Source organism: Cnephaeus nilssonii (genome assembly GCF_951640355.1).
Source record: "Cnephaeus nilssonii genome assembly, chromosome: 5".
Taxonomy (NCBI): domain Eukaryota; kingdom Metazoa; phylum Chordata; class Mammalia; order Chiroptera; family Vespertilionidae; genus Cnephaeus; species Cnephaeus nilssonii.
The window spans coordinates 20,257,391-20,276,416 of NC_137076.1; the positions used below are offsets into that span (position 1 = coordinate 20,257,391).

Below are 19,026 nucleotides of genomic sequence, written 5' to 3' on the forward strand. Positions count from 1 at the left end.
TCAATCCCCAGTGGGGAGCATGCAGGAGGCAGCCTATCAGTGGTTCTCTCTTATTATTGATATATCTATCTATCTCCCTTTCCCTTCCTCTCTGAAATCAGTTTTTAAAACAAAAACATATACCGCTGACCTGCAGTGGTCTCTTTAGAATAACTTCAGCAGATACACAAAATCACCCTTGTAAGGATGCTTTTTGCAGAATTTGGTGCGGCTTGAAGCAGAGGTTGTTCAAGTTAAAGGGATCCACAGGACAAGGGGTTCAGATAGGCGCTGGGCGAGGGTGGGATAAATAAGCTTTAAAATCAAGTTAATAAAATGGTAGGTCAAGTATGGATTCATTATTGTGTTATCAGCAGTTCCTTGTGGGATTTCTTTAATCAGCAACCACATATGATTTAAGTTGCCAGAAGATGTTCTTAGTAAGCTTGAGGCTTTGCCTGGAACACTTCAGTAGTGGACAGTGGCCATCCCAGAAGGGCAGGCCAGCCTTTCTACTCCTCCCTGCCTGGCCTCTGCTCATCAAATGGAATTACTGACTTGGTTTCATGATTCATGAGCCATAAATACAAACAAGAATTTTAATGTAAATGACATATTTGGGGCTTGCAAATCATCCTCTTTCATACATGGGCAATGTCCCCTAAAAGCTCTCAGATGTTATAAAACCCGGTTTGTCTGTTTTTTGTTTCTTTTTTCTAAAAACCTGATTTGTTGCTCATTGTCCCTCCTGCATGAGCTCCATAGAGCCACAGCCCCTGCCACCTCCTGTTTGGCTTACCTCCATGCCCTGTTTCTCCCCGTTGTTACCTGTTCTCTCTTTCCTTTTGGATGACAAGTCTTTGAGAAGAGCAGGCCCTGGAGCCCTTTTAGTCAGTGTATGGAGTGGCTCCTTGGCCTACAGTCTTTGCGAGAGGAGCTTAGTCCTTGGTCATGGTGGTGGTGTGGAGACACATGTCGTCATGGTGGCGCCTCTCCACTGATGGTGGCTTTTCTTTTCCCTTTTAGAGTGCCCGGTGAAGAATGTGATGGGATCAGTAGCATGTCTTCGGAGAACGGCCCTGGGACGAGATTAAGAAATCTGCCCGTAATGGGGGATGGACTAGAAACTACCCAAATGTCTACAACGCAGGCCCAAGCCCAACCCCAGCAAGCCAACGCAGCCAGCACCAACCCCCCGCCCCCGGAGACCTCCAACCCCAACAAGCCCAAGAGGCAGACCAACCAACTGCAATATCTGCTCAAAGTGGTGCTCAAGACACTATGGAAACACCAATTTGCGTGGCCTTTCCAGCAGCCTGTGGACGCCGTCAAGCTAAACCTCCCTGTGAGTAGTTTGAGCAGGAACCCAGAGTAGCATCTTCCAGGGCTCTTTTTACGCTGCTCCTGGGGAGGATAGACTCTAGGGCAGGGTAGAGATATGCTTGAGTTGTTGTGAAAGCATGAGACCCAGCTCTGAACTCCAGCACCCTCCGGCCCTAGAGTGAGTGGTTTCAGCAATCCTGAGGAGTGGTGATGAGGAAGAATAGAGGACGTGCTTATTGGCTTAAGCAGATTAGGATCCCAGGAAGTATTGTGTAGAGAGCAATTGAAACAAAGGTAAAGGAGTACTTGCAGTTTCCCTTTCATTCCATGGGTAGCTGAAGGGGGAGCACTTCTGTCCCCTCTCTTCTCAGGTGCTCCTAACCTTCCCAGAAGTAGATGCGGTTGGTCAAACCATGCAAGAGAAGGCTGGCTTGCTGCAGGAGCAATCCTCTTCTGGTACTGGCGCCATTATTGTCACTCAGAGCATAGGACAGGGAAGGTAGTTGATTATTTCCCAGGGAGCAAGTTCATGGAAGTGGCCTGGCTGGAGGCTGGGTATGGGTGCATCTTTGTCCCAGCTGCCTCTCTGCATGCCCTCATGCCTACCCGCCCCTTTGTGGCTATACTGCACTAGCTCTTGGTGGTTTTTTGTTGTTGCAGTTGTGAGTTTTTTATTTTGTACTCTCTGCCTCTTCTCTCTCTAGAGAGGTTTCTGTTTGTCTACATTTTTAGCAAATGATTCTGGAAACTCGACTTATAACCTTAACTGAACCTCAAGGAACAAATGGGATAAATGCTTTAATATTGTCTTTTCTTCAAATGCTTTAATTGTTTTTTTCTTCAAAGCATCAAGGACTGAATGTCTTTAAGTTGCCCTCTGCTGTTTGCTAAGTCCCATCCCTACACATCCAACCCCTGCACCAGGAATTGGAATTAGATAACCCAGGCAGCGGTTTTTGAGTGCTAGAGCTATATAGCTGTAGGACCTCCACCTTAGCCAGGCATCCAGATTCAAGTAGGATGAACACACTGGCATGATTCTCCTGGCTTAAAGGCCACTATATCTGGGACAACTGTCCAGTGCTATCGGTCCGCTGAATACATGTCATGTGCACTTGAGAAGAGATAGTCAGGAGAGGGCACTGCAGGTCTGAGTCATGAACTGGCTCAGGAAAGAGGATGGAGGCAAAGAGGGTCCTCGCCAAATTTGGACTTCAGAGGCCACACTTGTCATTGACTATAACAAGGGGTAGAAGCAGCTGACCTGTCACTAGAGGGAAGCTCTTGGGAGAGCTTGCTACTCTGGTCTCTGGTTGAGCTGGTTGTGCAGGGTCCCAGATGAGGGTGATCTTCCTAGAGCAAATACAAAAAATGGGGGAGAAGAAGCCCTGGGGTGGAAACCAGGGAGGTGGAAGCTTGCAGAGGGGAGCCAGGAGACCTACCAACAGAGAGCAGTCCCCCATGTCTCCACATTGGAGGCTACAGGGGGGCCAGAAATGAGGATTCCGACCTGACCCTCCTGTTGGCCTTTAGGAAGGCATTGGTGACCTTAGGAAGATGTGACGCAGAAGTAGAAACCAGATTCTCGACGGTGTGAATGAGAAGGTGAGGACACGAAGCCATCATTCGAAGAAATTTGGCTTTGAAGGGAAACGCGGCAGGGTCAGAACAAAGAAGGGGTTGGTTTGTATAGGGTGATGCAGAGGGCTGAGAGGGTGAGGCAGACAGGAGAAAGGGCACTGGGGGAGCTTTTAGGCAGGAGCGTACTAGCCAATGGGACAGCCACAGGGGCAGGTTGTCTATTAGGTCAAGGATTCCACTTGTCTCTGTGACTGTTGACATCACCCTCAGCAGTTCTGATATAGGAAGGAGAGGCGGATAGACAGTGGCACTGATCCATTATCTTTAGAGAGGTAGGAATAGTGAGAAGTAGACCCAGAGGGGCAGGGTGGTGGTGGTGGTGGTGGTGGGTGGTGGTAGGCTGGGAGCAATGTCATGCTAAAGCCCAGTTTTTCAGGGGACTCAATCCCCCACCCCTCCACCTCCCACTTTAGGAGATGTTAATAGGCTCACCCAGAAAAGGTTTCCTTTCCTTCTTCCCCTGTTTTCTTATGCCTTTCAGATCTTCACCTCCATTTTCGTCTCTGATTCTTGTTGGCAGACATTTCACTAGAATGCCTGCCTCTTTCAAATTCAGTACACATGTATGGTTGGATTGTCATTCCACTAAACCCACTGCCTCCTTGTCAGTCCCTTTTCCCTACCACCCTCTTTTTGTCTTCATCCCACCTCCTACCATGTCCTCTATCCTCAACCACTGTCCTGTTTGCCCTTGAGTCACTTGACACACTGTGGTCACTTCAAGCACCTGACACCTTCTAAGAGACCTCTGACCATAAATAAAATCTGAATTTCCATTGGGACAGATATATCTGGACTTGATTCTCTTGGGAGAGGTGATCAGAGCACAGTATAATGTAGTAGAAAGTCTGGTTCAGTCTCCCCTTTGAGGCCTCTTGGCCTGGATGCCTAGAGCTGGGATCTATGTGAGCTGGTGATTTTTGTTCCTTTTCTCCTGGGTTTCAGAGCAACTCAAAACCTCACACCCCCAGCTTGCCTTTTCAGTACTGCCCACCACTGTTCCCAGCGAGGACGTTGGCACATGCTAACAGATAGGCCTTCCCCTGCCATAGGCTTCCACTTGGACTTGGTTCTGTTACCCCATTCAAGCCTAATTATGGGGTTCTTGCTGGGGCTAGGTGGCTGCATGCAGGTCCCCCGCCTGGCTCTCTGGTCCTTCCACCTGGAAACCTAGGTGCTTGTTCTGTCCCCAAATTCCCCTATGGTTGTTTTTAAAAATAAACATTTGGTTTTAGTATTCCAGACTTAGAAGAAAGCTGTGGCGACAGTAGTGTTTGATCCAAAGGGCTTGTGGACATCTATGCTTGCCATATGGCTCCTTCTGTTTGGCACTTGCAGAATAAGAACCAAGGGTTTGAGGAAGGTCTGTGAAGGCTGTGCAGATTCCTCATTTGACAGTTAACCTGTTTAGTGCTTACTTGTACCAGATACTAATGGTTCCTTCGTGGTAAACTGTGTACAAGTAAAAGAAGTGAAAGTCCAATGAATTTGACTGAAGGTGGAGGTCTGCTCCATGATTATTCAGTGTGACAAGAAGTAAGGGATCCAGTTGTTAGGGGTGAGCTCCACTACTGGTTCCATTGGAGTTTGCATTTTATGGACGCATAAAATATCACATTGTGGAGAGAAAGTAGAACCTGCCACAAGTGGTTTTACTAGATAAAAACTGCTTTTGTAAAGGCTGTATGTTCTCCCCATTATTTATTTAAAATGGAAGGTCACTTTAACATACACACACACACAAAAATCTCAGTAAAGACAACCTGTTCCCAGACAGGGCAATTGGCAAACTTGAATGTTTTTTCTCCAAATTACCACCTAGCATTTGGGAATCCTTCCCTGGTCTACTTTATCTTGGGGTCCCCTTGAAATTGTTCACGACACCATGGAAGAACTTCGGGCTGTGCATCTGTGGAGTGACCTGTGAGATCTGTAGGCCCAGCTATGAGTGCTGTGTGACTGCAGAGGTGACACTGGCCTTTTGCTCTCTCTGCTCTCCAGGATTACTATAAGATCATTAAAACACCTATGGATATGGGAACAATAAAGAAGCGCTTGGAAAACAACTATTACTGGAATGCTCAGGAATGTATCCAGGACTTCAACACTATGTTTACAAATTGTTACATCTACAACAAGGTGAGATGTTGGGGCCAGTGTCCAGCTGCCCTACGGGGAGGAAGAGGCGGATATGTCTGAAATGCATAGGTAGGGCTGTTGGAGTAGATTGGAGTCTGACAGAGGACACTGTTAGAAGCAGGGGTAATGGAACCCGTGGTCTTGCCTATGACTGTGTTTCTTTTGCGGGGAGAGGGGTGCTGTGTGTTTTTATTCTGAGCCGTCCTTGTTAGCTTGAAGCACGTGCTTCTTATGTCCTTGGGATTTGGGTTCTTGAGTATGTGTAGTAGAGAAGGTGTAAGAAGAACAATGAGGACTTGTTAGAAAGTCCATTTGGATGATGTAAATTGTCAAGAAGAAGTCTACAAAATGTATGCTCAAACAGAAACCTCAATGTGAGAGAGGGGGCAGTGGGGCCTGCCTCATCTGGAACTGTGAACATGACTGTTGTCAACTTGTAGCGATAGAAGCAAGTGTCCCCCAGTCTTACATGTAGACCTGAAGATCACTTCTTAATCCAGTAGCCAAACCTTTAAGCTTGGCTGTGCCATGAAGCCGGATCATTTGTTTACAGTTCAGACCACACATGTGATTAAAACCAACCCTTTCAAATAGAACGACCCTGGAGGGAGACACTATACAGAAATCACCTTTTGACCTCTGCTGGTGTAGTGGGTAAAATTGCCCAGAAGAGATGGGTAGGTGAGTTTCTTGAAGTTTACCACATTTTTTTTAAATTCTCAGCTCTCACTATTAGATTTAAGCAAAATGTGCACAGATGAGGTTCTCAGTTTAGAGCTGAGTGGGAACAGTATACTACAAACTAGGGGAGATTGGGGATCCGTAAGGCAGTATGAGATGGTCATTGCCCAGAGCCCAAGTGAGCTGGCTTGGAATACACTGGGGAACATGGTTGGAGCCCTGCTAACATACCTGTAGCAGGAAATCATGTGTAAATCAAGTACATCTAGTGAAGTTAAAAGAATAGTATTAAAAGAAGGGCCCCTGTGTCTGATTGATAGATTGCTAGATGTTTAAGGCATAAGGATGGTTTCTCAGATGGGCCAGAGCTTAAAAGGCTAGAGAGGGAGGTGCTGGTTCAGCAGACGTGCAGGTACATGAGACTGTGATGCCTAGTGGTATAGCTGTGTTGTGGGCCTTTGGGGTTCATCTCGGGGAACCTGAATATGATGCTTCACACTTTGGGCAGAGGTGGTGGCACAGTGTGGGGAATTCTTGCTCTGCTTAGAAGTTAGGTGGGGGGAGGGGCGGTTCTGACCCTCATCCTACATGTCTCTTCCAGCCTGGAGATGACATAGTCTTAATGGCAGAAGCTCTGGAGAAGCTCTTCTTGCAAAAAATCAATGAACTGCCCACAGAAGAAACAGAGATCATGATAGTTCCGGCAAAAGGAAGAGGACGTGGAAGGAAAGAAGCGGGTAGGGGCCCCCACACTGAAATAACGAGGAAATGGCTTCATTTCTCCCCATTGTTTGCCCCTCTTCACTCCAGTAGAAGACTAGGAGTGGTAGGAAGATGGATGCTGGTTGGATACAGTTGGACCAGGTTCAGTGGTGGACCTGCCCCCGCGGGTTCCATGACTGTGTAACCCTCCCCCAAAGTAGAGCTCTGCCTTTTTTGATGGGCTTCAGTTAAGAAGAAAGTAATACTTCTTTAAAATATTTTTAAATTGTGTTCATTTTTTACCCTGCCAGCACCATAGATAGTCTCTGCTTTTTCATTTTAGAGAAAAGAAATTAACCTGACCAAAGGCATTTTTAATTAAACCCAATCTTAGAGTCTCGGGGGTTTGTTATCTGAATTATCTTAATGTGCTTGTGTTGGAGCCCTGCCTGTTTTTTGGTGCCCGGACTTTTAGTCTGCCTTGCCTATCTCAGTGCCTATTCTTGCCTTCTGCATCTTGCCGTTCATGGTTCCTTGCTGCAGAATGGTGATGCTTGCAAGGTGGCCATGCTGTGAGCTATTTGCTTCTCGCAGGAGCCAGCTTTCACCTGGCTTCCCACCACACTCAGAAGTGGTGATTTCATGGGAGCAATGAGAGTTAGTTGCCCTGCAATGCTGAGGGGTAGCCAAGGAGAGCTGGTCTCAAGTCACCCCTTAGCCACAGAACCTGCCTGCATGTGGGGCGGACATAGGGCTTTGTATATCTGGGCTCACCCGCACAGCTGCAGGGAGGCAGCAGCTGGCCAGTCTCCCTGTGGCTCAGGAAAGTGGGAGCTTGCCAGTTTCCAGAAGCCTTGGCCATGGCTTCTAATGCCCGCCCCCTACCAGGAACACTTGCTCAGAGGCAGTGCTTCTGGGAATGAGGACAGTACTGCCCGAAATTGCCAATAAACATTTTTCTGCTCTTCATCTGCAGTCCTGGTGCTGACTCTCAATGTGTGTTTCCTCCTTCAGCCCAGGCCTCCCTGCTTATGAAGGGTCTTTGTGCCCAAGAGGATACTTGCAGCCAAGATCCCCAGGAAGTGTGAATGCATTGCACCCACCACTACTGAAGCAAACCCTCTCTCTCCACCCCACCCCAACCCTCCCCAGCAGGTGGACAGACTTAGCTGAGGTCTGGGGTGTTTGAGATGTTTTCTCTTAGGCAAATAGCTATGGTGACACTGTGTGCCACATCTATGAGGATCTGTGCTCACCACATGTGGCAATGTCCCCAGGAGGTCAGCTTGCTTGTGTCAGATACAGCATCTAACCACCTATCCCTTTTATGGTTGGTAGGGCCGGCAAAACCTGGCGTCTCTACGGTACCAAACACAACGCAAGCATCGACTCCTCCGCAGACACAGACCTCTCAGCAAAACCCTCCACCTGTGCAGGCCACACCTCACTCCTTCTCCACCATCACCCCAGACCTCATTGTCCAGACCCCTGTCACAGTGGTGCCTCCCCAGCCACTGCAGACTCCCCCGCCTGTGCCCCCTCAGCCCCCACCCCCACCAACTCCCCAACCTGTGCAGAGCCATCCACCCATCATTGCGGCCACCCCACAGCCTGTGAAGGTGAGTGTCCCTTATGTGCTTGTGTGTGGCCCAGCCCAACCACTGGTGGGCTCCTACCACCTCAGCTAGCGCTCTCCCACCCCATCTCCTTGATTTGTAGCAGTGAGTCTTGCAGGAGATAGCTACCCATCCTTGCCAGTGCTTCATGAAGAGCTTGTCCTGGCTCCCAAGGGCACTTGTGAGTGTTGGGGGATGGGGGAGAGGATTAAGTCAGCATAGTCCAGAAGCTACTGACCCAAAGATCCCATAATGGAGGCACTGTCTCCTGAGGTTGTTGACCCCTCCCATTTCTGATTTAGACCATACATGTTGACAGAGGCTAGCTAAATAGTTTCTGAAACGTGCCTTCCAAGGTGGCCTACTGGCAGGCTCGGATCTGGGAATCCCCCAACAATGAGTAGGAAGCTGCGTCAGGATGTTTTGTTGGCCTTTGATGAGCAAATACAACGCTCAGTGGCATGCATTCTTCTGCCCCTAGAAGGGCCTGTCCCAGCTGCAGAGCAGAGTGGTGGGACACGGTCTCCTATTCCTTGGGAGGGTTGGGACCATAGGAAGGACCTGGTCTCCGGAGTGACTTTGAGGGCTCGAAATGCCAACCACACCCTTGACTGTGCTTATCTCTTCTGTGCTTTCTGCAGACAAAGAAGGGTGTTAAGAGGAAAGCAGACACCACCACTCCCACTACCATCGATTCCATTCATGAGCCACCTTTGCTGCCCCCAGAGCCCAAGACCACCAAGCTGGGCCCCCGGCGGGAGAGCAGCCGGCCTGTGAAGCCCCCAAAGAAGGATGTGCCCGACTCACAGCAGCACCCAGCACTGGACAAGAGCAGCAAGATCTCAGAGCAGCTCAAGTGCTGTAGTGGCATCCTCAAGGAGATGTTCGCCAAGAAGCATGCGGCCTATGCTTGGCCTTTCTACAAGCCCGTGGACGTGGAGGCGCTGGGCCTTCATGACTACTGTGACATCATCAAGCATCCCATGGATATGAGCACAATCAAGGTGGGCCAGCAGGTGTCCATGAGGCCAGGGAAGACCCCAGAACTGTGCCCCAGCAGCTCTCTAGCCGCCTCACCAGCCCAAAGGAGTGCAGCTCCCCCTTCTGGGAACTGTAGGGACATGCTCCTAGACAATGTGGCAGTTTTGGTCTGAGGAAAAGAGCCCTCTTTGACCTTGGGGCCCAGTGCCACTGGCACCTTGCATACAGTAGATGCTCCAGAGAGTGTGGGGTTTGATGACTTTGCCAGGCTCTGTGTCATGGGGAGGGCCTTGCTGTCTTCTCTCGGTAGGAGGCACACGACAAGCGCTGGCATTTCATCACTGTCATATTCTGAGGCCTTCTGGTTTTATTGTAAGCTTTTTTGCATTTTCCTTCTGAGAGTGGAGTAAGCCTACCCAAACATGGGGTGGGCACAGCGGGGACAACTATGTTCCTTTAGACCAATGTTTTGTCCTGTGTCACCAAAACAAGTTTTATATACCTGGTCAGAGCAGGGCCCAGCCCTCCCTTTTCAATTCTGGCTTAAGCTCTGCCTCTGTGGATTCTATGTCCACTTCTCCCTTATCCAGGCAAAGTGACCACATGGGTGGGTTTGCATCCTAACGGCAGTTTCCAGCCCTGAGAATTGCTGTTGAGTGTTACCTTTTCCACCTGGCACTGAGAACTAGGGTGATGACCTCTTTCCATGGTCTGGGTTAAATCCCAACTTGCTCCTGCTAGTAGCCCTCCCTGTTGCTACCTTCCACCAGCAGGGGCAGACACAACCTGTCTTGTCTTTCCAGTCTAAACTGGAGGCCCGTGAGTACCGTGATGCTCAGGAATTTGGTGCAGATGTCCGGTTGATGTTCTCCAATTGCTACAAGTACAACCCTCCTGACCACGAAGTTGTAGCCATGGCCCGAAAGCTCCAGGTGAGGCTCTGGGAAGCTCCTGGGCAGGGCAGGCCTCTGTGGGCCTTGGCAGACTTTATCTCTGTCACTTGCTTTTGGCGTATGCCACATTGCTTTGGAATAGTGGACTCCGGATAACACCTACAGTTCATATTGAGATCGTTTCATTATAATTAAAGCAGGGGGCTTGGTTGGGGTTTGGATCTTGGGCATTTTGGGTTTTATTTGGGGTATCCCACTGAAAGCCCCCATCTCCCTTGCATTTGGTTGTCCTTGGTTAGAAGAGTGTGTGTGCTGCTCATGGCCCAATCTCTTCTCCAAAACAGACCTGTCTCAGGTGGGGGGCGGGGGTGTGACACTCTTGCCAGGTAGACACTTTGTCACAGTTGTGAGCTAAAGTAACTACTTGACCTTGGGCATTTCTTTACTATAGCCCTGAAGCCTTGGCTTGCCTTCCAACTGCAGAGCCTCTGCTTTTAGATGTCCCATGTGTTCACAATGCCCTAATGGGATTCATGTTCCCTTTAAGTGGATCCTGGGCTGTGCACACAGTAGATGTGCGGGGAATGGAGGAGCAGATTACAGCATAAATGTGTACATCACGTTCTTTGTGTGTATGTGTGTGTTTTTAAGGGAATCATATTCACAAATAGCAACAATTAATCTTTGGTTAGAAAGATCAGAGGTTAAATTGTGAAGAATAAAGTCAATATTTAGTACTGTTATAATCTGTCTTCTTTTTTTTTTTATCTTTAAAATTACACATATAAGGCTCCAGGTTGCTTCTGCTTTTAGGGACAGACACAGCAGGCGTGGGCTAGGCCACATGCCAACACAAGGTGCAAGTGCTCTGGCTGGAGCTCAGGTCCATCTCACATCCCATGTCCAGCCACTTGTGAAATACTTTCAGGGCAGAAGTCAGGACTTGGAACTACTTTTGCGTCTTGTGGGTCTATTCCAGTTGAAGGTCACCTGAGCCCTGCTGCCCACCTGCCTCCCAGATATGTTAGCTCCACATGTTGTTTCACTGGAGCCAAGGCAGTCTCCCCAGTTCTTTCACTTGGCCTCTGTCCTAGTCATGGGTTGCCTTGGGTTCAAAGAATGTGTCTAGAACACTTGGGGTAGAAAAAAAACTTGTTATTAGTATGGACCTGCCTGGTTTTATTTTGTCTTAGTTTTGGGGAGGCAAGGGGGCTCTCTCTATTTGGTGGTGTTGGCTTTCTTCACATTTCTACTGGTTCGCTTTTTTTTTTTAGCATTTCCCATTCTTGAAGTAGTATAGGCTTTATCATTTTACTGCAATTCTCACACGTGGCCACCAGATGGCAGTGGTGCTCGCAGTATTGCACCTTAGACAAAACACCTAACCCTCCTGGGAGGACTGGGGCAGCTTTTTCCCAGATTGATTCCCACACACTTGATTTGCCTTCATGTAAACAGATAAACCCAAACAAGTTCTCTGCCAGCACCAAAGATTGTCTTCCTAACTTTTGTGCCTGTTTTAAGATTGGTATTTTCTTCTTTATTTTGCCTTTTTTTTTTTTTTCTTTTCCCTTTTCTGGGAGTGGTATAAGCATGCTTTCAGGGCCGGGTTTTTTTTCCCCCCCCTAATATATATTTTTATTGATTTTAGAGGGGAAGGGAGAGAGAGATAGAAACATCGGTGATGAGAAAGAATCATTGATCAGCTGCCTCCTGCACACCCCACACTGGGTGGGGATCGAGCCCACAACCTGGGCATGTGCCCTTGACCGGAATTGAACCTGGGACCCTTCAGTCCACAGGCTGATGCTCTATCCACTGAGCCAAAGCAGCTAGGGCTCAGAGCGGGTTTTACCCATAGCAAGGCCACTGATAATGCTTGCCACACAGCAGCCTCTTTCTAAACATTGATTCTAAGTACCAGGCTGGGCTGGGCTGGGCTGGGCTGGACTGGACTGGGCAGTACACAGGTGGGTAGCTCAGCACAGGACCACCTCCACCCCCAGCCTGCTTTGATGCAAGGTATGGGTCACCTTATTGAAAGTAATAAACCAGGAGGAGGGTGGGGTCTCTGCTGAATGGCAGAGTTGAAGTGTCAAGCTCTCTGACATCTCTCTGAAAGGCAGTTGCTATTTGTATGGCATTGTGGGCTTTGTTTTATTTTTTTCTCTCAAAGCTCTTCTGGATCAACATGGTTTAGATCACTGGATTTCCCAGCAGGAAGGGAGAGGAGAGAAAGGTGCAAAGCCCCAACCCTTGTTTGCCTTTGTAAGCGGTCTTGAGACCTGTTATCTCTTAGGTTATGCCCAAGGACTGGGATTTACCTGGGAAGTGTGATATGAAAAAGGATCTTCTTTGTTTTCCTCTTTCAGTCTCTAAATTCTGGGCTTGGCAGCTATTGTCACAAACTTCTGGGCTTGAGGTTTCCTCAGGAGCCCGAGGGTGACTTAGGACCAGAGCTATTAGTAGTACTGGCCTCTCTTCTCTGTTGTGAAATAAGTAATTTAGGACGTTTAGTACCCATGTGGATTATCTGTTTATTTAAAGAAAAAGTGCAAATTAAAGTAGAATGCAATTGTGTTTATAGTAAGGAAAAAATTGAACTGAAACGTGTTGGTATTCTGTGTTAGATCCCAGAAACAGGAAGCTTTTGAGGGGTGAGTGTGTGTCTCAGGATACACTCATGGCTGCATCTCCAGCACCTGGACCCTAGTGGGTCTCCCGTTCCCTGTATTCTGTTTCTCTTTTTTGTGCCCTTTGTGCCTTGGATGTGGCCATACCCCATAGCACTATCCAGACTTGGCTGAGATGGAGCTGGACTATACTTCCCCCCAAGGGTCTCCAGCTGCCTGCCTGGCTTTGAGTCAATTCACTTGGAGGTCTTTGGGCACTACGGCTTCCCAGCATCTAAACATCTCTGTTTTATTAAAAAGTGGGGGGAGGGGTATGCTTCCTCCATGAATCTGATGCAGCCCGGTTAAGTGATCCTGGTCAACATTCTAGCGAGAGGAGGTACTTGTTCTGAAACTAGTGTGGTTTGCTGGTGCAAAGAATCACAATGTGGTCCAGATTCATGGGGTAGGGTGCAGATGATGGCATGCTGGGCAGGGAAGCTGGGTCCACTTTGAGACATACCAGGACAAGTGCTGTCTCTCTTCCCGCCCCCCATTTCCACAGCAGCCAAAACCTATGTGGAAGAAACAGGGACATCCTTATGGCAAGAGTAATGCTGCCTAGCAGCTGGCAGGGGAGTCTGGGCCAACAGACAGGTGGCATGAAGCATCTCCCATTTCGTAAAAGGTTACCTCTTAGTAGCACTGGGTGCTGGGCCCTGCGTGCTGCTCTCCCCCTTTCATGGGGTCCTGATGCCCTGACACCTTATTGGACACAATTCTCTCACCTGCCCCCTGCTTCTTGGCAGGAGGCCTAAATCTTCCAGATGTTTGTGTAAATCACTGAGGGACCTGGGTGGAGAGGACCTTTCTCACGCCACTGGGGTCTCTGCTCTTGTGTGAAGCCCCCTTTCCCTGGCAGCCTGGGTGGTGGTCTCTGTTTATTCCTCCTGTTTTCTCCATGTCCCTTAGACCTGCTTCAGGATAGGCCAGGCCTTCCTGGAAAAGGAGCTGCCTCAGGGGAGGTGACAGCACCACAGTTGTGTGGGATGCCTGCCTGCCCTGCCCCAGGGGGAGGGGAAACTGGAGCTGTTTCCAGAGACATGCGGGCTTTTAGAGATGGCTGTGTCAAGTGTGCTCCAGTTTGAAACAACAGTCTTGGAGCTCAATCCCATGGCCCTCCTGGGCCACACTGCTCTCGGGGGGATCAATTCACACTTAGGGAAGGCCCCTTCCATCCTGTGAGATACCATGTTGACTGACTTATACCGGGCTTAAAGCAGATCCCAATATCCTGCTGGGAAGACAGCCCTTTTCCTTCCATTTCTGTCCTCTGTCCTGGGTCATCACTGGATTTATGATAATGAAGCCCTCAAGGTAGGATGGGACCTGCCAGCTAATTAGTGAGGCAGCATGTGCTGGCTTGCTAGGTGCTCAGGGAGGGCTGCTGCCCCCCTGAGCTATGACCTCACAGTCCCATCAGATTCCTGGATCTTCGGATTGGAAGCTATCAGAGTCTCCTGGGCTGTGATTTCAAGTTGAGTAGTCCCGTGGCTTCTGCTCAGGTGCTTACACCTCACAAAGCTGGCACCCTCCTGTAGCTTATCCTCAGCATCTCCACATCCACTCTCTTGTAACTTGCTTACCTTGCCTGGCATGCTCTGGAGACACCTTAGCCGGTGGCATGGGTCTGCTCAGTTATGTGCCCCAGAGGTGATCTGATGAGTGGGGAGGCAGACCCAGCCATGTGCCTGCTGCAGCAGGGCTTGACCTCCTCACTGGCTGAGGGCTCTGCTGGGTGCACTTTCACCGCTGGGCCTTTGCACATGCTGTTTGCTCTGCCTGGTACACTCTCTAAAATTGCGGGCCCCACACCCTCCCTGCAGGAATGTGAACTGGAGGTAGGCAGAGCCTCCTGCGCTGGTCACTGTTGTGTTCTGGTGCCCAGTCCCAGTATTCAGAAGGTTCCCTTGGGATGTGCTGACTGAGCGCCAACCTGACAAGAACCTTAAAGCACTCTTTCTGTGGGTCCTGGTCTCAGCCCACCATTTATCAAGGATCCTCAGTGATTGTCTGCTTCCTGCCACCTATTTCCCTTGTCCTTACCTAGACTGTGTGCCAGGCTGTGTCAGGAGCACCTTTCTCCTCAACATTAGATTAGAGAGAGGAGTATTGGAATTAGTGTCAGGAAGCCCTAGCCAGCGTCTTGCCATAGTGGCAGGGAAAGGGTTACCATCGGTCTAGCTCTCACCTTCCCGCTCACTTCCTATTCCTATTGAGTTGACCCCAGCAGCCAGTGAAGCTATGGTGACACTGGGCCACAGCCTGGCCACCCCCACATGCCTGGGAACCCAGCAGCCCTGATGGGCATGGCTTTCCCCCATCCCCACCTCCCTACCCCTCAGGATGTATTCGAGATGCGCTTTGCCAAGATGCCGGACGAGCCTGAGGAGCCTATGGTGGCTGTGTCCTCCCCTGTGGTGCCACCCCCCACCAAGGTTGTGGCCCCACCCTCATCTAGTGACAGCAGCAGCGATAGTTCCTCGGACAGTGACAGCTCAACTGATGACTCTGAGGAGGAGCGAGCCCAGCGGCTGGCCGAGCTCCAGGAGCAGGTGAGGGCATGACCACTTCCATCCCTAGTTCCCCCTGGAATCCATGGACCAAGCATTCTCCCCAGAGCTCTCCATGAGATGATCATGGCTCTGAGTCCTGGCAAGAGCAGAATTCCCAGTGGTGCCATTGTGCTAGATCACGGGCATATTGAAATATACATATGTATGTCACATGTGGAGATGGGGAGAGATGGCTGCTCTTTGGGCAGAAGGGAGGCTTCTGGACCCTTTCATTGTGTAGAAGGAGGCCAAGCCAGGGGCTGCATGGTTGCTCTGCAAGCTGGCCATTGGGCCTTTAGTGCCCAGTGTGTCTGCACTCCTGCCCAGTCTCCTAGGGACCCTCCTCCTGGGCCCAGGATGGCCAAAGGGCTTTAACAGCTTGTCCGTTTAGGTGGTTGCTCTGGGCACGTTTGGAGTCCAGGACCTGGGTGGGCATGGGCACTTTAGAAATCTGATGGGATGGCAGGTCAGGGAGCTATACCAGCTCCCTCCTTCGTCCCCGGGCCCTGATGCTTGGGAGTCCTCGCCAAGACCAGTGTGATAGGCATGTGTCTTGCCTGTATATTCCATAGCTCAAAGCCGTGCACGAGCAGCTTGCAGCCCTCTCGCAGCCCCAGCAGAACAAACCAAAGAAAAAGGAGAAAGACAAGAAGGAAAAGAAAAAAGAAAAGCACAAAAAGAAAGAGGAAATGGAGGAGAATAAGAAAAGCAAAGCCAAGGAACTTCCTCCCAAAAAGACCAAGAAAAACAACAGTAGCAACAGTAACACAAGGTCTGTGCCACCCTAATGCCCCCATGGGGATCTAGCCTGCCCCAGTCAGAGGTTGATTATCTCTGCTCTTCTCCCAGGGACAAGCCTTTGGCGTTCTCCAGGTTTGGGGGGAGAGGATGACCGGTAGCATGGTGCAGATGGCAGGGACAGGCCACAGCAGCTCCCCTGTTAACAGTGAAGACCAGCAGGGTGGGGGTATAGAAAGGACCCCTTCCAGTGAAGGAGTGGAACGGGTCCCCAGCTTCCCAGGGTACCCATTCCTGACAGTATCTGCATTGTCCCTTCATAGCAAGAAGGAGCCGGTGCCCATGAAGAACAAGCCTCCTCCAGCATACGAGTCAGAGGAGGAAGACAAGTGCAAGCCCATGTCATATGAGGAGAAGCGCCAGCTCAGCCTGGACATCAACAAGCTCCCTGGTGAGAAGCTGGGCCGAGTGGTACACATCATCCAGTCGAGGGAGCCCTCTCTCAAGAACTCCAACCCCGACGAGATTGAGATCGACTTTGAGACCCTAAAGCCATCCACCCTGCGGGAATTGGAGCGCTACGTCACCTCCTGTTTGCGGAAGAAACGGAAACCTCAAGGTGCCCTTGGGTTCCCTCGGGGCTTGAGGGTTGGAGGGGGGTCCCAGGCAGAAGAAGGGTGGCTAAACTGCTTTTCCTGCCCTTCCATCAGGGAGGCCCCTGTGGGCACCTCAGGTGACTCTCTTCCAGACTTGGCTTTTTCCTTGACATAGACACCTCTGGAGGATTGTGACATGGCCCTCGACGCTGCGCTGTCAGTGCCCTTCTTGACCTCTCTGGTTGATGGTCACCTGGGGCCCACCTGCACCTTGGTATTCTAAGCCTTGCTCTGAGCAGCAGCTGTTTTCATCTTCGGCCTCTGAAGTCTTTTCCCCCAAAAGCCACACACATAGCATCCCCTCACCCCACCCTTTGGTGCCTCTGAGGGTTGAGGCTGGGGGAGTCTTTAGGGTAGCTCTATGCCTGCCTGCCATTCTTCTCTAGCTCAGCATGGCCCCCTCTGTCTGAGTCTTCCAGGTAGCTCTTTCGTGTTACAAGTGTCTTGTCTTGGCTCAGCTTTTGTCTTAAGACCAGTAGGACTTAGGATCCATAGCAGGGCATTGTATGCAGCCTTCATCCCATCCCAGACTGACTCCAGGGGTCCTGGGCCTCTTCACTCACTGTCAGGAAAGTTACTGAGGAAGCCTTAGCTGACTCCTCATAGGGAATTTCCTCCTGCCTGTTTCTTAATCCTGATGAACACTGCAGAGGGGATTCTGAGAGATTGGTCAGGGGCAGGGCAAGCTTCTTGAAATTCCAGTGTAAACTGAGTGTTTGGCTAGCAGGCAGCAGGCTAGCATCTTATCACGGGGAACAGGGGGCTGGCTGGGGGCGAGGATGCTGTCAGGAGCCTCTGGCTTGTGGGGCAGTGGAGTAAGTTTGTGTTAAGAGCAGCCCCAGGGTTGGGCCTTGCCTGATGCAGTTCTTATTGTTTTACTGCAGCCGAGAAAGTGGATGTGATTGCTGGCTCCTCCAAGATGAAGGGCTTCTCTTCCTCTGAGTCTGAGAGCACCAGCGAGTCCAGCTCCTCTGACAGTGAAGACTCCGAAACAGGTTAGGGTCCTACTCAGCATCTTGTCCCACTCCTACCTGTGTTCAGCACCATTTGTCCTATGTGACGGTCATAAGAATTGCCTGGCCACTATTTTAACTCTAACTGGGGTGTTGGGTAGCCTGGCACCCTGTTCTCTCCCTCATGGCCTGGGCTAGGAGGACACAAGTGGCTGAAGGTATTGGCACTGCAGAACTGGGGTGGGGGAAAGCTGGTGAGGATATTGGGTGTTGGGGCCCAGGTGTTGGCATTGATCCTAGTGTGACCCTACACAGCTCCACAGTCTTCCTGCATCACAGTCACATACAATGTGGCCATCCCAGGTAATGTGCTTCATTCGGCAGGTGTGGAGCAGCCTACTGTCAGCCCTGCTGTCCCCAGACTCGGGGCACTGCCATCCTCCTTAGCGTGTGCTCACTGCCATGTTGGTGGCTCCTAACTGCGCACACTTGGACATGGGAGTCCTGTGCCTCTAACAGTCCTTCTCTTTATGCTCCATGGGCCTGCACATGTGCCCAACCTGAGCAACAGTTTCAGTGTGGGAGGTGTGGGGCAGGTGGAGATGCTGGGAGCTGCACAATGGTGGGGAGGGAGGCCTTCTTCCAGCTGTGTGCTTTCCTGATGATACTCAGGGGAGCAGAAGCTCAGACTTACCCAGAGAGGCTAAGGAAGAAGCCTGGCAACCAGCCTGTGCTGTGAGATGGAGCCAGCTGTTTCCATGGGGTGGCCACTGCTGAGCAGACAATCTACAGACTACCTGAGAGCTGGTCCTGGGGGCCTCAGCATGTCCCACCAGGCAAGCAGCAGTGTGCATGTCCACAGTGGGGAACATGTGTTTGGACAACAAAGCATTTTCTTTTGTGGACCTGTCCTGTCTCTGGTATTTTATTCTAACTGGAAATAAACCATAAGCTCCACTTAATCAGTTCATATAAATAATGTGACCTTATTTTACCAAGGAGGTTTGAGGATCATTTACAGCATCTGGGAAGAGGATGCTGCTCTGAGGCTTTGCATGCACAGGTTCCTTGTGTGGGCTCAGCCTGTTTCTGTCAGGGGAAGCTAGGGACCAGGGGCCTCTGGTCCTTGTCACTGTCCTTCTTCCCTGTTTACAGTAAGGGCACCAGACTTTCCAAGTGTGTAGGGGACTCACCTGCAGGGAAATTAAGAGGGTGCTGAGGGCTTTCCTGAGGCTACAAATGCTGAATTACCTCGTTTTCATTGGGCCCAAATGAGATGGAATTCATTAGGCCATGCTCTGTATTTATTGAGGTATTACTGTATGCAGAGGCTAATGTGTACAGTTTGTAGGACACCTTTGTCACCATCCTTTATTCTTTTTTTTCTTTTTCTAACCATCACCTCCCCCCCCCCATTCCATTTTTATCCATTTACCAGCAGGGGGCGCCCACAGCCCATGCCTGCCCAGAAAGGGCTGCCTGGCCAGGCTGCTGCCC

General features: G+C 50.3%; 1 protein-coding gene across 4 annotated transcripts in view; it reads left to right on the forward strand.

The window, feature by feature from the left end:
* BRD4 (bromodomain containing 4) overlaps window positions 1–19,026 on the forward strand; it is an 84,452-nt gene that overhangs the window by 49,120 nt on the left and 16,306 nt on the right. For 3 of the 4 annotated variants that reach the window (XM_079770602.1, XM_079770603.1, XM_079770604.1), the window contains exons 2-11: window positions 1,006–1,324; window positions 4,945–5,082; window positions 6,365–6,500; window positions 7,804–8,084; window positions 8,723–9,085; window positions 9,866–9,994; window positions 14,973–15,182; window positions 15,755–15,954; window positions 16,244–16,539; window positions 17,461–17,571. In XM_079770602.1, coding sequence (XP_079626728.1) covers window positions 1,040–1,324; window positions 4,945–5,082; window positions 6,365–6,500; window positions 7,804–8,084; window positions 8,723–9,085; window positions 9,866–9,994; window positions 14,973–15,182; window positions 15,755–15,954; window positions 16,244–16,539; window positions 17,461–17,571 — 2,149 coding nt within the window. In that variant the 5' untranslated portion in view covers window positions 1,006–1,039. Of the gene's footprint in view, window positions 1–1,005; window positions 1,325–2,835; window positions 2,908–4,944; window positions 5,083–6,364; window positions 6,501–7,803; window positions 8,085–8,722; window positions 9,086–9,865; window positions 9,995–14,972; window positions 15,183–15,754; window positions 15,955–16,243; window positions 16,540–17,460; window positions 17,572–19,026 lie in introns of those variants that run through there. The other variant, XM_079770605.1, reaches the window with a different exon arrangement.